The sequence below is a fragment of the Oncorhynchus mykiss genome, chromosome 26 (genome assembly GCF_057628025.1).
Source record: "Oncorhynchus mykiss isolate SJ-2025 chromosome 26, ASM5762802v1, whole genome shotgun sequence".
NCBI lineage: Eukaryota > Metazoa > Chordata > Actinopteri > Salmoniformes > Salmonidae > Oncorhynchus > Oncorhynchus mykiss.
In genome coordinates this window covers 14,493,070-14,512,770 of record NC_143047.1, presented here as the reverse complement: position 1 = coordinate 14,512,770, position 19,701 = coordinate 14,493,070, and the positions used below count along the sequence as shown (strand labels likewise).

Sequence of the window (19,701 nt, the reverse complement as noted above, 5' to 3'; positions counted from 1 at the left end):
GTGCAATCATGGAGTAAACTAATTTAAGTGGTAGGCCTATACCAGTGTAAGTGGGATAATAATATGGTTTTGGAAAGGGAGCCAGAGTTATGCCTTCACCACTGTCGTGAATCTACTCCTGTTGCAGTAGTTTTGCTTTCCAATGGTCTAGTGTAGGGGTTTCTTAAACTATTTCAGCCTAGGACCAAATTAGAAATTCTCTGTTTCCTGGGACCAAAGCTCCTGAAAACATGCTCCCACGGGAAGATTTGGTTCAGGGGGCCCACGTCAAGTTTCACGCAATTCTACACATTTGCCATGGGGCGTAGAGAAAACGTGTCTGTTTTGAAGCAAGTTTTATGCAGTTGTACACATTTTGCCATGACTTATGCCATGTTGATAGGCTGAGTGGGAGTGACTAACAAAATCAATGTTTCAAATATGCCCGTAACCGGCAGCATGCCGACCCGTTCCCTGTCCTGTCTCTTAAACAATGAGAATACAGGGTTCTTACACCCCTACCCCTAGTGCATTTGACCAATGAAAACAAGGCGTTTCACACACCAATTAATGAACAATCTAAACGTCGTTCAGATCATAAACATACTTGAATATATCCCAGCACATATCTCAATGACTGTGCTAAGCCATGCTTAATGAATAACTAGACTTTGGGGATATGAACATGTATGTCCCTCTCGAGAAAAGCTATTAGAGCACTACCCGTACCATTCATTAACTATGCGCTCCAACGCACCCCACCTGCCAGTCAATTCTCTGAACAGGAAGTGAACAGAACCCTCTCCAATAAACAAGGAATACAAGGTAATCATACACATTGCTCATGATCTACCTTTAAGTTTGAATTAGTAAACTTTAGTGTACTTTCGATCACTTAATGTACGACCAGAAACAGCCGATATTAAATCGGGAGACGCACAACAAGAGTATGTCGCCGAACCAACGGCCGTTGCTCCCAAATCAAACTCTTAAAACACTGTTTCTCACCTTTTACAGGTGATCAACAACAATCAAGAGGACTTTTCAAACCCACAATAATATCAATAAGTAAATGTGCTTCTCATCAACTGTAAATCATCGTCAGTGTCTGGTTATTTAACATTTCTTTAAATCAAGTGATGGAGGATATGGGACGATCATCACTGTGAATTACATGTCAAGAGAAACACTGCTGATGCACAACCACATGCAGAAATTGCACCTTGTGTATTTTACTATTCTAACTCTCAACAGGAAGTTGAGACCCCGACAGAAAAAATAATTGGCAACATTGTACACTGGTCAGCGAATTTGAATTCTAATCAAAAAAGTTGTAAATCCATGGATAAAAAAAAACTAATGTTTTAAAAGCTAATATTTATATAGGGTACTAATGGTGATGGACAGAAAAAGAAATTGCTACAGTTAGATATCAGGATATTATTTTTGACGATATATCGTATCTTTTTTTGACAATATCGTAATACTGTTTTATTTAGTTTAGTTACTTTTGTACACTTATTTCCATGACTACATTTCTCATGGCTCTCTCTCATTCCTCTGCAGCAGACACATGGTGAGCAATATGTTTGGACCATGGAATCATAATAAAATCACAGTATTGAATCGCAATACATATCGTATCGGTACCAAAGTATCGCGATAATATCGTATCGTGAGGTCACTGGCAACTCCCATCTTTAGGCACTAACATACTAGTTCATGTGTAGTCCACACAACATACAGTATTCCCTGTGATCCTGGAGAGCCATGGGGCTGGCTTGCCTACAGGAAGAGAAGAGAAACACACAGGAAGAGGACGCTACATAGCCCTCTTCCTCACCACAGCTTCCTGACATCTGTATGCTGGGCCCATTGTGTGTTTCATCACTTCCTGATCCTGCATCTGGCCTTCCCGGCACTGAGAGAGAGGGATGATGATGTAGGGATGGAGAGGGCTACATAGGAATGGGGAGGAGAAGGAGAGAGTAACGGAGAGAGGTAAACACTTACCCTGTGAAGGGTCACTGTGTGCTGTTCCCATATTACAGTTTCCTCCATCGCTGAGCTCTAAGACAGGGAGAGAGAGAGAGAGAGGTGTCACTAACATCATTAGGGTAATGAGGGTAAGCAGTTAACACTGTGATAATCACCATTCCAAAACAGGGTAAAAGTCCACGGGAGGTAATGTATTTAGTGCCAGTGTAAAAAACAATACTCCAAAAAGTACAGATTTTCTTCTAAAGGCTGACAGAGATTGAACTTGTGGTAGACCTCGGAGTGTCTCTGGGTGGCTGGATACTCAGTCACGGTTTTAAAAGCTTATCATGTGCTCTCTCCGTTTGCAGAGCACTTTTGATGGTCTGGGTTTCATGCTGAGAGAAGAGGGGGCGGAGGCTGCCTGGAGGGCAATGCTCTTTACCAGGTACCCAGCGGACAGAGAGAGAGAGAGAGAGAGACTGAGGACTATTATACCCCAAACACTGAACCACAGACCACTGGGACATCACCACTGCAGTGTCTCACACACACACACACACACACACACACACACACACACACACACACACACCAGCTTCGCCTACCGTTGTATCCCACATGTCGTGTTACTGGATCACTGGGGGTGAGAGACTCTGACAGTGTTTGCTTGCACTTTTGTGAGCACCAATGTGAAGTGTAATCTGCAAACATTATAGATGCGTGTTGCACAGAGCAGACAGCCCACACAGATTCAATCTGGTTTACAGTGCAAGTGAACATTTGTTTGCTATAAAAAGATGGACCATCTTCCGTTTGTTTTGAGGTTCATTCTAGGTGAGGAAGGTCTACCTGGACCTCAGTGCTGCCTGCCAGTGTGGATTAAGCTAACAGTAACACTACAAAAGAAACACCATTGACCAGACAGACATGAATTCATCCCACAAACAGGCAGCTCCCTCCCTCTCTGGGTCTAACACTGTCCTCTGTCCTGTCCTCCCCACAGTACTGCTCCACCCGTGACTGTGCTTTGGCCTGCAGCTGTAAATCACAGTTCTGCACCCACAAATCCACTTTTAGAAGTCTGACTGATGCACAACAAGCCCTTCTGGTATCCAGGCATTTAGCTGTAATGATACAGCTGCTCTAATGCAGAGGAGCAACGCTGGAGAAGAAAAAGAAAAGCAAGCAAACACCTAACAACATTATGACCAACCTCTTCTTCATCCCCATCATCGCAGTAATCATCAACAGGGCTATTACGGTCTCCTCTAGACAGTTCATGTTTTGTCTGGCTAATGCTGAGTGGACCTGGTGAAGACAGGTTTGGGATAGCTGAGAAGCAGGGTAGAGACAGCCATGGAGTTCACAATAAGTGACACAGCATAGCCTTGTGTCACACTAACATGTCTGGAATGGCCAGACTGGGAATATTTTACTAATATTATATGACTAAGAAGTTACAGGACCAGCAACATTTTACATTTTTGCTCAGAATTCCTGTTTGACTCAGTTTGAGTTTTTTCAGGGTGTGGATAGGAGGAGGGCTAGTGTTGTCAGGGTGTGGGTAGGAGGAGGGCTAGTGTTGTCAGGGTGTGGGTAGGAGGAGGGCTAGTGTTGTCAGGGTGTGGGTAGGAGGAGGGCTAGTGTTGTCAGGGTGTGGGTAGGAGGAGGGCTAGTGTTGTCAGGGTGTGGGTAGGAGGAGGGCTAGTGTTGTCAGGGTGTGGGTAGGAGGAGGGCTAGTGTTGTCAGGGTGTGGGTAGGAGGAGGGCTAGTGTTGTCAAGGTGTGGGTAGGAGGAGGGCTAGTGTTGTCAAGGTGTGGGTAGGAGGAGGGCTAGTGTTGTCAAGGTGTGGGTAGGAGGCGGGCTAGTGTTGTCAAGGTGTGGGTAGGAGGAGGGCTAGTGTTGTCAGGGTGTGGGTAGGAGAAGGGCTAGTGTTGTCAAGGTGTGGGTAGGAGGAGGGCTAGTGTTGTCAGGGTGTGGATAGGAGGAGGGCTAGTGTTGTCAAGGTGTGGGTAGGAGGAGGGCTAGTGTTGTCAAGGTGTGGGTAGGAGGAGGGCTAGTGTTGTCAAGGTGTGGGTAGGAGGAGGGCTAGTGTTGTCAGGGTGTGGGTAGGAGGAGGGCTAGTGTTGTCAAGGTGTGGGTAGGAGGAGGGCTAGTGTTGTCAGGGTGTGGGTAGGAGGAGGGCTAGTGTTGTCAAGGTGTGGGTAGGAGGAGGGCTAGTGTTGTCAAGGTGTGGGTAGGAGGAGGGCTAGTGTTGTCAGGGTGTGGGTAGGAGAAGGGCTAGTGTTGTCAAGGTGTGGGTAGGAGGAGGGCTAGTGTTGTCAAGGTGTGGGTAGGAGGGCTAGTGTTGTCAAGGTGTGGATAGGAGGAGGGCTAGTGTTGTCAGGGTGTGGGTAGGAGGAGGGCTAGTGTTGTCAAGGTGTGGGTAGGAGGAGGGCTAGTGTTGTCAGGGTGTGGATAGGAGGAGGGCTAGTGTTGTCAGGGTGTGGGCATGTACAGTACGGTAGTTTAGTCACGGTGTGGGTATGTACAGTACGGTAGTTTAGTCAGGGTCTGGGTATGTACAGTACGGTAGTTTAGTCAGGGTGTGGGTATGGTAGTTTAGTCAGGGTGTGGGTATGTACAGTACGGTAGTTTAGTCGGGGTGTGGGTATGTACAGTACGGTAGTTTAGTCAGGGTGTGGGTATGTACAGTACGGTAGTTTAGTCAGGGTGTGGGTATGTACAGTACGGTAGTTTTGTCACGGTGTGGGTATGTACAGTACGGTAGTTTAGTCAGGGTGTGGGTATGTACAGTACGGTAGTTTAGTCAGGGTGTGGGTATGTACAGTACGGTAGTTTAGTCAGGGTGTGGGTATGTACAGTACGGTAGTTTAGTCAGGGTGTGGGTATGTACAGTATGGTAGTTTAGTCAGGGTGTGGGTATGTACAGTACGGTAATTTAGTCAGGGTCTGGGTATGTACAGTACGGTAGTTTAGTCAGGGTGTGGGTATGTACAGTACGGTAGTTTAGTCAGGGTGTGGGTATGTACAGTACGGTAGTTTAGTCAGGGTGTGGGTATGTACAGTACGGTAATTTAGTCAGGGTGTGGGTATGTACAGTACGGTAGTTTAGTCAGGGTGTGGGTATGGTAGTTTAGTCAGGGTGTGGGTATGTACAGTACGGTAATTTAGTCAGGGTCTGGGTATGTACAGTACGGTAGTTTAGTCAGGGTGTGGGTATGTACAGTATGGTAGTTTAGTCAGGGTGTGGGTATGTACAGTATGTTAGTTTAGTCCGGGTGTGGGTATGTAGTTGTTCTCTTAAACTCCCATTTCTCTGTAATGAACACAGTTAACCCCTTGACCCTGATTTTCATTGCATTTCAATGTGGATGTTATTAATGTCCATAATTGGCGCAGGCAGGCAGGGTTTGTGCTGCTCCTCCCTCCCACTGTCTGCCCCTGAGACTCCCACAGCCGGCCCGCCATTATGTGGGGGGGGACCTGACCCATTTAGCCAAAGCCGCCCCCCTACCCGACATTCCTGTCAAGTGTTTGTAAGGCTGGAGGTCATACATTTTGCCAACAGTACACTGCAAAGCAGACAGCGGGGCCCCAAGCCATGAGAAAAATGTCCATGATGTTTGTGGACCATGTGACAAGGGGGCCTCGTCTTAGGATGAACAGGACACTGAGTGGTGAAGCTATAAGGTGAGAGGAAGGGGGCAAGGCTGTAACTGACTCTGTATGGGGCAAGGCTGTAACAAGGCAAGGCTGTAACTGACATACATACTCTGTATGGGGCAAGGCTGTAACTGACATACATACTCTGTATGGGGGCAAGGCTGTAACTGACATACATACTCTGTATGGGGGCAAGGCTGTAACTGACATACATACTCTGTATGGCCAGTAACTGGAAACATTCAATTAAAACCGTGTACAGATGACATTTTAAAGAGATTTGTCTCTATCCCATACACGGGCAAACTACTTGCAGCAGAGTATCTATGTACAGCCTTAACAATAGATACATGACCTCTCTCTCAATACGGGATCCTAAGACAATGAAGAAGGCTTATAATTCACTGCCTCTCCCTGCACTTACCCTAACCAACCCCTTCACACACACCCTTCCAGCCATGGGGCCAGATGTTAGAAGACAGTACAGACACACGCTGAAGAATCTCCAACGTCCATTGTTTTCCTCCCTCTTCCCCTCCTGTGGTTCTTCCTTTCACTGCTGTGGTGACTCAGAGAGTGGCCTTAGTAGTGGGACGTGTCTGACTGGGAAGGGCCTTACCGCATCGGTAGGGTGTGACTGGCAGTACCGGTCATGAGGGCGTAGGGCTTAACGGTTATCGGTAGACCTCTGGGTCAGAGAAGGGTGGTTAGTGAGTCAGGAGGAGAGAGAGAGGAGCTCTTGATCACTGAGGACTGTTTACTCCAGTGCGGCTAAACTCTGCTCTCGTCTTCTCCTCTGATGGGATTATCTTTTTAATGATTCACCATAATCTGGAGCAGTGATTAAAACAGCTTGTTGTGAAGTGTCAGTGGAGTGCAGAACAGGGTCTGGTACAGAGAGGACACTGCAGAAATCAGGTCCTAATCTGATGACATTATGCATGGCTGTTACAGCCATAAAAACACGTGCTACTGCTGCTGTGTTCTACTGCTGGGAGCAATCCTGAAGAGGCCATCTGCAGGGACACTATTTAAAAAGGCCAGTGAAACTTGTTGCTATGATACTACACATTGAATACCGAGAACAATACCACCGAACATTAGCATTCCTGTTGAAGATAAATGCAGATGGCCAAATCCCTGACCGGGACCTTTTCTCCCCTCCTAGACACCCATGAACAGTAGGAGAACACTGGGAGTGAATATTGTTTCAGTCAGGACAGCACAGCCTTGCATTCCCCCATTTGACTCGTGTAGCAAATGCTAACAATTCTATCTGATGGAAACTGTTACAGGAATATTAAGCCTTGTAGCATAGGGCCAAAGCAAATGAATAGCTAAACAATGTCTGACGTTCCAGAACAAATATGACAGCAAATACCCCCAAAATGGTGATTATCTAATCCCAAAGTAGAGTTACATAAAACAATGAATGTCTTGATCTTGCGGGAGGGGATGTTTGGTATATTTATACCATGATTCACATTTAGTCAGGCTTGAGCCGTGGCCAGAGAGGCCCTGTTGAGAAACAAAGGTTAGGCAGGTGTGGACAGCCCAGTGTACAGCATGGGCCTTGATCTGTGGTTAAAGGGGCTTTTTGTGTTACTGAGCCCTCCCAGAGACAGCAGCCTCAGCTCCTCTCCGGCCTGCTTCAAAGACAATACACAACACAGCACAGTGCAGGCCATACTACTGACAGCCCAGAAATAACCTGTGGCAGAGAGCTTTCAGTAGGACGACTGGGGCTCGGTCATGCTCTGTGTTGTAGTGTTAAGGTATATAGCAAGTTCCCTCATCCTGATTCTCTGTCTAGCGATGGTATTCTGATTAGCAATTGAGAGTCTTAGCTGTGGGTGAGAAGGTTAGCTACCTAACTCATTAAAACTCCTTCAGGCCAGGATCCTTTTTTCATAATTTCCGCCTGACTGATGTGCCCAAAGTAAACTGCCTGTTACTCAGGACAAGAAGCCAGGATATGCATATAATTGGTAGCATTGGATAGAAAACACTTTGAAGTTTGTAGAAAAGTTAAAATAATGTATGAGACTATAACACAATTGATATGGTAGATGAAAATCCAAAGAAAAACCAAACAGAATGCAGGTTGAAAAACATGTGGGGCGTCATCTTCAAACAATCGCATGGTATGCTTTCGCTGTAAAGCCTATTGTAAATCGGACAATGCAGTTAGATTAACAAGAATTTAAGCTTTTAACCGATATAAGATACTTGTATGTTCAGAAATGTTTAATATTATGATTATTTATTTGAATTGCACGCCCTCTAATTTCACCGTATGTTGTCGACAGGTGTCCCGCTGACAGGACGCCTATTCCTAAGAAGTTTAAATTAAATGATGACTGTGCTCCCGTGCTCCCTCCTCATTACTCCCCCATGCTGGATGGAAGACAAGCTGCTATAAATAACTTCTGATATCCAGGATGATTACAGTTGTAGTTTTCACTCAGAGAATCTGTAATCATGCAGGATAATCAGTGGGACAAAGGCATGAGGAAGCTTGGGACAGATCACCTCCATAGAAATAGAATTACAGAAAACTGACTTGAACGGGGATGCCCCTTTTTCAGTCTCAGCTGTCTAACTACAGTGTGAGAAACCAAAAGTGATGAGAACAGGTGATGAGGTTAGGTCAAGTGGTCAGGTATGTGTGATATCATGAGCAAACAGGAAACACAGGCAGAGAGGGGGAAGTTTCTGTTCTGTGCGCTCCTTGATTACATGTCGCAGTCCACTATCAGTCATCATCCCTTTAACGAATCAAAAAACATGGGAGTGTTACTGCCAACATAATGCCCTTGGAGACACACACACACACACACACACACACACACACACACACACACACACACACACTTCAAAAGTTTGGGGTCACTTAAATGTCCTCATTTTGAAAGAAAGGCTATTTTTTTGTCAATTAAAATAACATAAAATTGTTCAGAAATACAGTGTAGACATTGTTAGTGTTGTAAATAACTATTGTAGCTGGAAACGGCAATTTTTTAATGGAATATCTACATAGGCGTACAGAAGCACACTATCAGCAACCATCACTCCTGTGTTCCAATGGCACGTTGTGTTAGCTAATTAAAATGTATCATTTTAAAAGGCTAATTGATAATTAGAAAATCATTTTGCAATTATGTTAGCACAGCTGAAAACTGTTGTCCTGATTAAAGAAGCAATAAACCTGTCTTTCTTTAGACTAGTTGAGTATCTGGAGCATCAGCATTTGTGGGTTCGATTACAGGCTCAAAATGGCTAGAAACTCATCAGTCTATTCTTGTTCTGAGAAATGAAGGCTAATCCATGCAAGACATTGCCAAGAAACTGAAGATCTCGTATAACACTGGGTACTTCTCCTTCACAGAACAGCGTAAAATGGCTTTAACCAGAATAGAAAGAGGAGTGGGTGGCCCCGGTGCACAACTGAGCAAGAGGACAAGTACATTAGTGTATCTAATTTGAGAAAGATGCCTCACAAGTCCTCAACTGGCAGCTTCATTAAATAGTACCCACAAAACACCAGTCTCAACGTCAACAGTGAAGAGGTGACTGCGGGATGCTGGCCTTCTAGGTAGAGTTGCAAAGAAGAAGCCATATCTCAGACTGGCCAATAAAAATAAAAGACTAAGATGGGCAAAAGAACACAAAGATTGGACAGAGGAACTGTCTCTTCACAAGACATCAGTCAGGAAGCTAAAGCTTGGTCGCAAATGGGTCTTCCAAATGGACAATGACCCCAAGCATACTTCCAAAGTTGTGGCAAAATGGCTTAAGGACAACAAAGTCAAAGTATTGGAGTGGCCATCACAAAGCCCTGACCTCAATCCAATAGAAAATGTGTGGGCAGAACTGAGAAAGCGTGTGTGAGCAAGGAGGACTACAAACCCGACTCGGTTACACCAGCTCTGTTCGGAGCAATGGGCCAAAATTCATCCAACTTATTGTGGGAAGCTTGTGGAAGGCTACCCAAAAAGTTTGACCCAAGTTAAACAATTTAAAGGCAATACACTCAATTAGTATTTGGTAGCATGTAAACTTCTGACCCACTGGGAATGTGATGAAAGAAATAGAAGCTGAAATAAATAAAATCACTCTCTCTACTATTATTCTGACATTTCACATTCTTTAAAATAAAGTGGTGATTCTAACTGACGTCAGTGAATGCTTACTAGGATTAAATGTCAGGAATTGTGAAAAACTGAGTTTAAATGTAGTTGGCTGAGGTGTATGTAGATATTCCATTCAAAAAATTGTCCGTTTCCAGCTACAATAGTCATTTACAACATTAATGTCTACACTGTTTTTCTGATAAATGTGATGTTATTTTAATGGACACATTTTTTGTGCTTTTGTTTCAAAAACAAGGACATTTCCAAGTGACCCCAAACTTTTGAACAGTAATGTACATACATACATTATTTTACTGCTCTAGGGGTGTAATTATTGTTCAGATAACCTTATTATTATTATGTTTTGATTTACTTTTTATTTACATTTTTTCACTCTTTATGTGATGCACAATGCAGAGAACACCGGAAGAAGAATGATCATTTAATTACCATAGGGAATTATTATAATGTTTGTGTGTTAATTAATCCCATAAGGGATGGGTTGCCAATTGGCGATTTGACACCAATATAACATTTCAAACATTCATTCATGCTTTGGTGTGTTTGGTCAGGTTTTTGTAGCACCTTTGTTATAGCTAGTAGTCTTCATACTCTCCTTCAGCTGTCCCCATAGGAGAACCCTTTGAAGAACGCTTTTCGTTTCCAGGTAGAACCCTTTTGGTTCCAAATAGAACCCTTTCAAAAAGGTTCTACCTGGAACCAAAAAGGCTTCTCCTGCGGGTACAGCTGGAGAAGAGTGTATAGTTCATATAGGGAGGATACATCTAAACACAAACATGATTGACTTTAATGTGAAGGTTGCTGTGAGGTAAGATCCTTATGGAGTATTAGGTCAGTGTGTCTGTGTGGTCGTGATTGTATGGAACAGGAAGCTACCAAGCGCAAGATTAACCCACAGGAAATTGAGTTCCCTTCCTGTTTGCAATGAATAGTTTCAGCTTCGAGAGAAAACACCCTGGACGGAGAAAAGAGAGCTCCTTGGAAATGTACCTAATCATATGCAAAACATTTTAGACTTACAATGAACCAGGTAAAACAATACAGCCAAATCCACAGATTTCTCAAAAGATAAAGTATAGTGTTACACGAGGCAAAATGCTGTATAAACATCATATATGGTAAATATTCAAAGGCCATAAAGTCAGTGTAATACAATACTTACACACAGAACATGGACATTTCGGAGAGTGGACCGGGTTTCTGGTTCTGATCAAAGAAACTAAGAGTTCCTGAGGATGTCTCGTCTGTCTGCCAGAGAGGAGGCCTATAGCTCCAGGGGTGTCATCTTTACATGTAGACCAGACACACAACAACACAACGCTCCTGGAAAATAAAGCCAGTTCTAGAGTAAACATGGGCTTGGGACATGTGATTTGGATGTACACACATTAACACAGACAGAGACACAGCTGCAGACCCTAACTATTCCCTCTGCAGCAGAGGCCCTGCTCAGACCATGTGTGTGTGTGTGTGGTGTCTCACTCCTACCTCTGTCTAGGACTAGGATCTGTCCGATCCTTGACCAGCATCTGCACAGCATCACCATACAAGCCAGTAGTGGTGTTCTTCACCATAGGCCTACGACACAGAGTTCTAGCCAGCACCTGCCTTAACCACTCATAGAGGCTGAAGGTACAATTAGACGATCAAGTCATAGCCTTATTTTAGGACATTAAATCAGCCGTACATATTATGCTGCCCAAATAAAGACCACAGCGTGTATGTGTTTGGTTATGTATTCCTAAAACACCACAGCAGTAATGGATGGGTAGACTATCTATGAATAGAGGTCATTATGGGAAAAGACCGGGGAAACAAAACAAAGTGGCATAACACATCAAGTCTGCCCAGCAACCAGGCTGTCAGACATGACTGGTTGGCTCTCAAAAACAATACAATCATAATGGATGCAATCTAACCAGAACCCCAAAATAGAATATCAATGCAAATATTGTACTGGTAGGCTAATGCTTGATATTGAACACATAATTGTGGTGCATTGAAATGTAATTCTTCATTGCAACGGTTTCGTATTCAATGATGCACAGCTCACTTCCCTTCCACAGCACAATTGTACTTCCCTGAAGGGAAATCCCCTAGGTCACAATCAAAACACACACTGCACTAGTGCTCCAGATTTTCTGATTACCAAATTGAAATGTGTAGGCCTAGTCTGCAACCTAAATCTGCTGTAGATCATCGGTACATTATTTCTACGATATATCATATACACAGTACCAGTCAAAAGTTTGGACACACCTACTCATTCAAGGGTTTTTCTTTATCTTTACTATTTTCTACATTGTAGAATAATAGTGAAGACATCAAAACTATAAAATAGCACATATGGAATCATGTAGTAACCAAAATATATTTTATATTTGAGATTCTTCAAAAAGCCACCCTTTGCCTTGATGACAGCTTTGTACACTATTGGCATTCTCTCACTATTGGCATTCTCTCAACCAGCATCATGAGGTAGTCACCTGGAATGCATTTTAATTAACTTTTTATGGCTGCAGGGGCAGTGTTGAGTAGCTTGGATGAAAAGGTGCCCATTGTAAACGGCCAGCTCCTCACTCTCAGTTGCTAATATATGCATATTATTATTAGTATTGGATAGAAAACACTCTGACGTTTCTAAAACTGTTTGATTTATGTCTGTGAGTTTAACAGAACTCATATCAGAAAAACAACGGAGAAATTACACTTCCTGTTTTTTTTTCTGAGGGTGGCAGATCTTCAACCAAGCTCTCATTGAAATTACAGCGAGATATGGATGAGTTTTCACTTCCTACGCCTTCCACTAGATGTCAACAGTCAATAGAACTTTGTCTGATGACTCTAATGTGAAGGGGGGGTCGAATGAGACAGGAAATAGTCACCACTGCCACGAGTTGACCATGCATTCACTATGTGCGTTCACAGGGGAAGCACCTGCGTTCCACCACTCGTTTGAAGTCATTCTAATTCTCCGGTTGGAACGTTATTCAAGATATATGTAAACAACAACATTCTAAAGATTGATTCAGTACATCGTTTGACATGTTTCTACTGACTGCTACGGAACTTTTGGACATTTCGTCACGTTATAGTGGACGGGCTTTGTGACTTTGGAATTGTTTACAAACGCGCTAACCAAAGTAGCTAATTTGACATAAATAATGGACATTTTCGAACAAATCAAGCATTTATTGTGGACCTGGAATTCCTAGGACTTCCTAGGACTGAATTCCTAGGACTGCATCTCCAACATGGCGGCTAACTTGGCTTCTGTTCTGAGCGCCGTCTCAGATTATTGCATGTGTTGCTTTTTCCGTAAACTTTTTTTGAAATCTGACACAGCGGTTGCATTAAGGAGAGGTATATCTATAATTCCACGTGTATAACTTGTATTATCATCTAAATTTATGATGAGTATTTCTGTTGAAACGATGTGGCTATGTAAAATCACTTGATGTTTTTGGAACTAGTGAATCTAAATAGTAAACTCAGATTTTTTTATATAAATATGAACTTTATCAAACAAAACATGCATGTATTGTGTAACATCAAGTCCTATGAGTGTCATCTGATGAAGATAATTCAAGGTTAATGATTAATTTTATCTTTATTTCTGTTTTTTGTGAATGCTATATTTAGCTGGAAAATGGCTGTGCTTATTGTGGTTTGGTGGAGACCTAACATAATCGTTTGTAGCGCATTCGCTGAAAAATCATATTTGAAATCGGACACTTTGGTGGGATTAACAACGAGAATAGCTTTAAAATGATATAAGACACACGACCATAACAAGTTAACAGGTGTGCATTGTTAAAAGTTAATTTGTGGAATTATTTTCCTTCTTAATGCATTTGAGCCAATCAGTTGTGTTGTCACAAGGTAGGGGTGGTATACAGAAGATAGCCCTATTTGGTAAAATACAAAGTGCATATTATGGCAAGAACAGCTCAAAAAAGCAAAAATAAATGACAGTCCATCATTACTTTAAGACATTAAGGTCAGTCAATCCAGAAAATGTCAAGAACTTTAAGAAGTTTCTTCAAGTGCAATCGGAAAATTCATCAAGAGCTATGATGAAACTGGCTCTCATGAGGACCCCCACAGGAAAGGAAGACCTAGAGTTACCTCTGCTGCAGAGGATTGGTTAATTAGAGTTACCAGCCTCAGAAATTGTAGACCAAATAAATGCTTCAGAGGTCAAGTAACAGACATCTCAACATCCACTGTTCAGAGGAGACTACGTGAAATCAGGCCTTCATGGTTGAATTGCTGGAAAGAAACCACTACTAAAGGACACCAATAAGAAAAAGAGACTTGCTTGGGCCAAGAAACACGAGCAATGAACATTAGACCGGTGGAAATCTGTCCTTTGGTCTGATGAGTCAAAAGTTGAGATTTTGTTTCCAACCGCCGTGTCTTTGTAAGACGCAGAGTATGTGAACGAATGATCTCCGCATGTGTGGTTCCCACCGTGAAGCATGGAGGAGGTGGTGTGATGGTGCTTTGCTGGTGACACTGTCAGTGATTTATTTAGAATTTAAGGTACACTTAACCAGTATGGCTGCCACAGCATTTTGCAACGATACGCCATCCCATCTAGTTTGCGCTTAGTGGGACTATCATTTGTTTTTCAACAGGACAATGACCTAACACACCTCTAGGCTGTTTAAGGGCTATTTGACCAAGAAGGAGAGTGATGAGGTGCTGCAATATATGACCTTGAGTTGGACCGCAGAGTGAAGGAAAAGCAGCCAACAAGTGCTCAGCTTATATGGGAACTCCTTCAAGACTGTTGGAAAAGCATTACAGGTGAAGCTGGTTGAGAGAATGCCAAGAGTGTGCCAAGCTGTCATCAAGGCAAAGTGTGACTACTTTTAGAACACTTTTTTGTTTACTACATGATTCCATGTGTTATTTCATAGTTTTGATGTCTTCACTATTATTCTACAATGTATAAAAAAAACTTTTGATTGGTACTGTATATATTTCCTCCTTATACTAAGGCAAAATGATCACACTAGATGTTGTTTTACCTTGACAATCTGCTTCAACTCCCTGGGCACTGCTCCACACAGGTGCGGTTGTAAACACCTCACTCGCTCGCTCTCTCGGTCACACACACACACGCAGACACAAACACCCACCCCAATACATACTAAAAACAAGGCCCAAATCCATTTTATATACACTAATCCTTTAACGGTGGGACTGATTCAGAGGACCAGCATACTGTGCTCCTAGTACACCAGTGCAGCTAACACTTTTCAGGGCTCTCTTTTTGATGTGAGTGGGTCAAACCAGGTGTGAAGAAAACACCTGGAAGAGCTCTGTGTGGAGCTGTGGACATCAAACACACAGACGTCCACAAAAAGGACCAGTGACCACCACTGTTTTACTGGACATTTTCATATTGACAGCTGTCTTACAAGGCAATGCCACTGACAGGACTTACTGCTGGAAGGCTGCAGCCCATTGCTCAACACAGCCATGTATTTATACAAGAACTTAATAAAAGGACTCCAGTGGATAACACAAGCTGGAGAATTACAGGAGGAAGGCAAATGTACAGAGAAAATCCGTGGAAAAAATGAGTAGCTAAGAGCAACGGAGTTGGCTTTCTATATTGAGCACCCTAAAGACCCAAATAGAGACGTTACTAAAGGCGCCTGCATGCTTCCCAGATGAAACCGTCGGAAGAGTTTGTGCATATATAAATGACGACATGTGACGTTTTTGTTAGTTTTGGACTTCGGTAAGGGTTTTTCGGGCACACAAAAAGGTTTGAGGCAAGCCGAAGTTGGTAGGCGCAGTCTACGCCCCTCTGTCAGTGATTGGTCAACAGTAGGGATTCTTCAGTAAAGTGTTTGTTGTCCTTCAACAAGAGACAACTCGTTTTCATGCACATTTTTTCATTTAGAAATGCTGCACCAAACATCAGTTAGATATAAAATTGTGCGACTAAGATCTCATCGGTAAAAACATCAAAATCAATGACAGATTTCTTGAGTCATCTTCGATTAATTCAGATTATTTTGAGGAAGTGTATTAGAGGTCGACTGATTATGATTTTAACGCAGAGGACCCAAAAAAAGCCGATACCGATTAATCGGCAGATTTTTATTTATTTATAATAAATGACAATTACAACAATACTGAATGAACACTTATTTTAATATAATATATCAATAAAATCAATTTAGCCTCAAATAAATAATGAAACATGTTCAATTTGGTTTAAATAATGCAAAAAGCAAAGTGTTGGAGAAGAAAGTAAAGGTGCAATATGTGCCATGTAAAAAAGCTAACGTTTAAGTTTCTTGCTCAGAACATGAGAACATATGAAAGCTGGTGGTTCCTTTTAACATGAGTCTTCAATATTCCCAGGTAAGAAGTTTTAGGTTGTAGGTATTATAGGAATTATAGGACTATTTCTCTCTATACCATTTTTATTTCATATACCTTTGACTATTGGATTTCCTTATAGGCACTTTAGTATTACCAGTGTCACAGTATAGCTTCCGTCCCTCTCCTCGCCACTACCTGGGCTCGAACAAAGAACACATCAAAAACCCTCGAAGCATCGTTATCCATTGCTCTAAACATCAAAAGTCCCAGATGCTAATATATGCATATTATTAGTAGTATTGGATAGGAAATACTCTGACGTTTCTAAAACTGTTCGGATGATGTCTGTGAGTATAACAGAAAACCTGAGAAAAATCCAACCAGGAAGTGGGAAATCTGAGGTTTGTAGTTTTTCAAATCTTGGCCTACCGAATACAGTGTCTATGGAGTCAAGCTGCACTTCCTACGGCTTTCACTAGATGTCAAACGTCTTTAGAAACGTGTTTCAGGCTTCTGCTATAAAGGAGGGGGGAATGGGAGCTGAATGAGTCATGGGTCTGGCAGAGTGTCTCAGACTCGTGACACGCGCTCCTGACAGAGTTAGCTCTCGTGCCAGTGCTTTTCTTCAGACAATGAAATTCTCAGGTTGGAATCTTGATGATTTGTGTTAAAAAAACATCCTAAAGATTGATTCCATACATCGTTTGACTTGTTTCTTCGACCTGTAATGGAACTTTTCGAGTTGTCGTATGGGCGAAGTGCTCGCGCCTCATGAAGATGGATTACTGGGCTGAACACGCTAACAATTGGCTATTTGGACATAAACGATGGACTTCATGGAACTTTATGGAACAAATTAGTCATTTACTGTCGAACTGGGATTCCTGGGAGTGCCTTCGGATGAAGATCGTCAAAGGTAAGTGAATATTTATAGTGTTATTTCTAACTTCTGTTGACTCCAACATGGCGGATATTTATTTGGCTGGATTGGGCTCTGAGCGCCATTCTTAGATTATGCTTTGAAATCTGACACAGCGGTTGCATTAAGAAGAAGTTTATCTTTAATTCTGTGAATAACACTTTTATCAATATTTGCAGTATTTCTGTAGAATCACCGGATGTTTTGGAATCAAAACATTACTGCACGTAACGCGCCAATGTAAACTCCAATGTAAAATCCATGTATTTTTGGATATAAATATGCACATTATCGAACAAAACATACATGTATTGTGTAACATGATGTCCTATGAGTGTAATCTGATGAAGATCAAAGGATAGTGATTAATTTTATCTATATTTCTACTTTTTGTGACTCCTATCTTTGGCTGGAAAAATGGCTGTGTGTTTTTTTGACTTGGCTATGACCTAACATAATCATATGTTGTGCTTTCGCTGTAAAGCCTTTTTGAATTTGGACACGATGGGAAGATTAACAAGAAGTTTCTTTCATTTGCTGTACTGGACTTGTTAATGTGTGAAAGTTACATATTTCAAAAAAATATTTTTGAATTTCGCACGCTGCCTTTTCAGCGGAATGTTGTCGAGGGGTTCTGCTAGCGGAACGCCTGCCCTAGAAAGGTTAACCCACCGTTCCTAGGCCGTCATGGAAAATAAGAATGTGTTCTTAACTGACTTTTTTTTCTCAAAAAACACCCACAATCAGTGTCCAAAAATGGCAATTACCAATTGTTAATAAAACTTGAAATTGGCCCTAATTAATCGGCCATTCCGATTAATCGATTGACCTCAAGTGTATACTGGCTACGGACGCTTTTTTTTCTCGTTCTTTCAAGCGAATGTCTTTTGAGTATGTGGGCACACTTGTTCGCCGCTGTCACATCCTGACCATAGAGAGCTTTTATTCTCTATGTTGGTTAGGTCGGGGTGTGATTTAAGGGTGGGTAATCTAGTTTAATTATATTTATGTTGGCCTAGAATGGTTCCCAATCAGAGGCAGCTGTTTATTGTTGTCTCTGATTGGTGATCATATTTAGGTAGCCATTTTCCCATTGTGCTTTGTGGGATCTTGCCTGTGTTTAGTTGCCTGTGAACATTATTATAGCTTCACGTTTCGTTTGTTCATTTTGTAGGTTTGTTCTTTGAAGTTTTCTATTCCATAATAAAGGATGGAAACATACCACACTGCATCTTGGTCTACTCCTTATGACGAACGTGACAGAAGATCCCACCACAAACGGACCAAGCAGTGTGGCCAGGAGGAGAAGACATCCTGGACTTGGGAGGAAATAATGGCAGGAGACGAAAGCCTTCCATGGAAGCAGACGCAGGAGGATCAACGGCGACTCCGAAGTTCACGACCACGACGGAAGCCCGAGAGGCAGGGGTTGGTCCGCAAAGCGGAGTGGCGAGTCTGAGAGCGAAGAAGAATATTGGAATAGACTGAGCGAGGAGTATTGTGAGATAGTTGAGGGGAGTGATGAGGTAGAGTGGATGTTTTGGTGTCTGGAGCAAAGACAGTCGCTGTGAGGAGCGTGGGACCGATCAGGCACCATGTTTTACGGCGATATGCAATGTGTCTCCAGTGCGCATCCACAGCCCGGTGCATTCTGTGCCAGCTCCTCGCACTTGCCGTGCAAAAGTGAGCATCCAGCCAGGACGGGTTGTGCCGGCTCAGCGCTCCTGGTCTCCAGTACGCCTCCTCGGCCCAGTATATCCTGAGCCGGCCATACGTACTGTGTCTCCAATGCGCCTTCACAGCCCAGTCCGTCCTGTGCCTCCTCCCCGCACTCTCCCTGAGGTGCGTGTCATCAGCCCGGTGCCACCTGTACCGGTCCCAAGCATCAGGCCTTCAGTGCGCCTCCACAGTCCAGAGCTCCCGGCGACAGGTCCCGGGTCCAGAGCCTCCAGCGACGGTCTGCGGTCCGGAGTCCCCGGCGACGAACCACCGTCCGGAGTCCCCGGCGACGATCCACGGTCCGGAGCCTTCGGCAACAATTCACGGTCCGGAGCCTCCTGCGACAATTCACGGTCCGGAACCCCCGGCGACGATTCACGGTCCGGAGCCCCCGGCGACGATCCACGGTCCGGAGCCCCCAGCGACGATCCACGGTCCGGAGCATCCGGCGACGAGCCACGGTCCGGTTCCTCCGATGACGTGTCCACGAGCGGAGTGGGTACTTCACCCCGCACCGGAGCCGCCCCCGACGGTAGATGCCCACTCGGACCCTCCCCTATTGAGTCAGGTTTTTGTGATTTAAGTGTGATTTAAGGATGGGTTATCTAGGTGAATTATATTTCTATGTTGGCCTAGTATGGTTCCCAATCAGAGGCAGCTGTTTATCGTGGTCTCTGATTGGGGATCATATTTAGGTAGCCATTTTCCCCATTGTGCTTTGTGGGATCTTGTCTATGTTTAGTTGCCTGTGAGCATTATTATAGCTTCACGTTTAGTTTGTTCGTTTTGTTCTTTGAAGTTTTCTATTCCATAATAAAAGGATGGAAACATACCACACTGCATCTTGGTCTACTCCTTATGACGAACGTGACAGCCGCCAGCCAAACTGATGCATGTTGACGCGTTTAGCCACATAGCCTTATATAAAAGGATTTA

The 19,701-nt window shown here is 43.3% G+C and overlaps 1 protein-coding gene across 50 annotated transcripts in view; it reads right to left on the bottom strand.

The window, feature by feature from the left end:
* LOC110506437 (tight junction protein 1) overlaps positions 1–19,701 on the bottom strand; it is a 157,330-nt gene that overhangs the window by 57,058 nt on the left and 80,571 nt on the right. For all 50 annotated transcript variants that reach the window (XM_036963729.2, XM_090222181.1, XM_090222183.1 and 47 more), the window contains one exon: positions 1,993–2,049. In XM_036963729.2, coding sequence (XP_036819624.2) covers positions 1,993–2,049 — 57 coding nt within the window. The remainder of the gene's footprint in view (positions 1–1,992; positions 2,050–19,701) is intronic.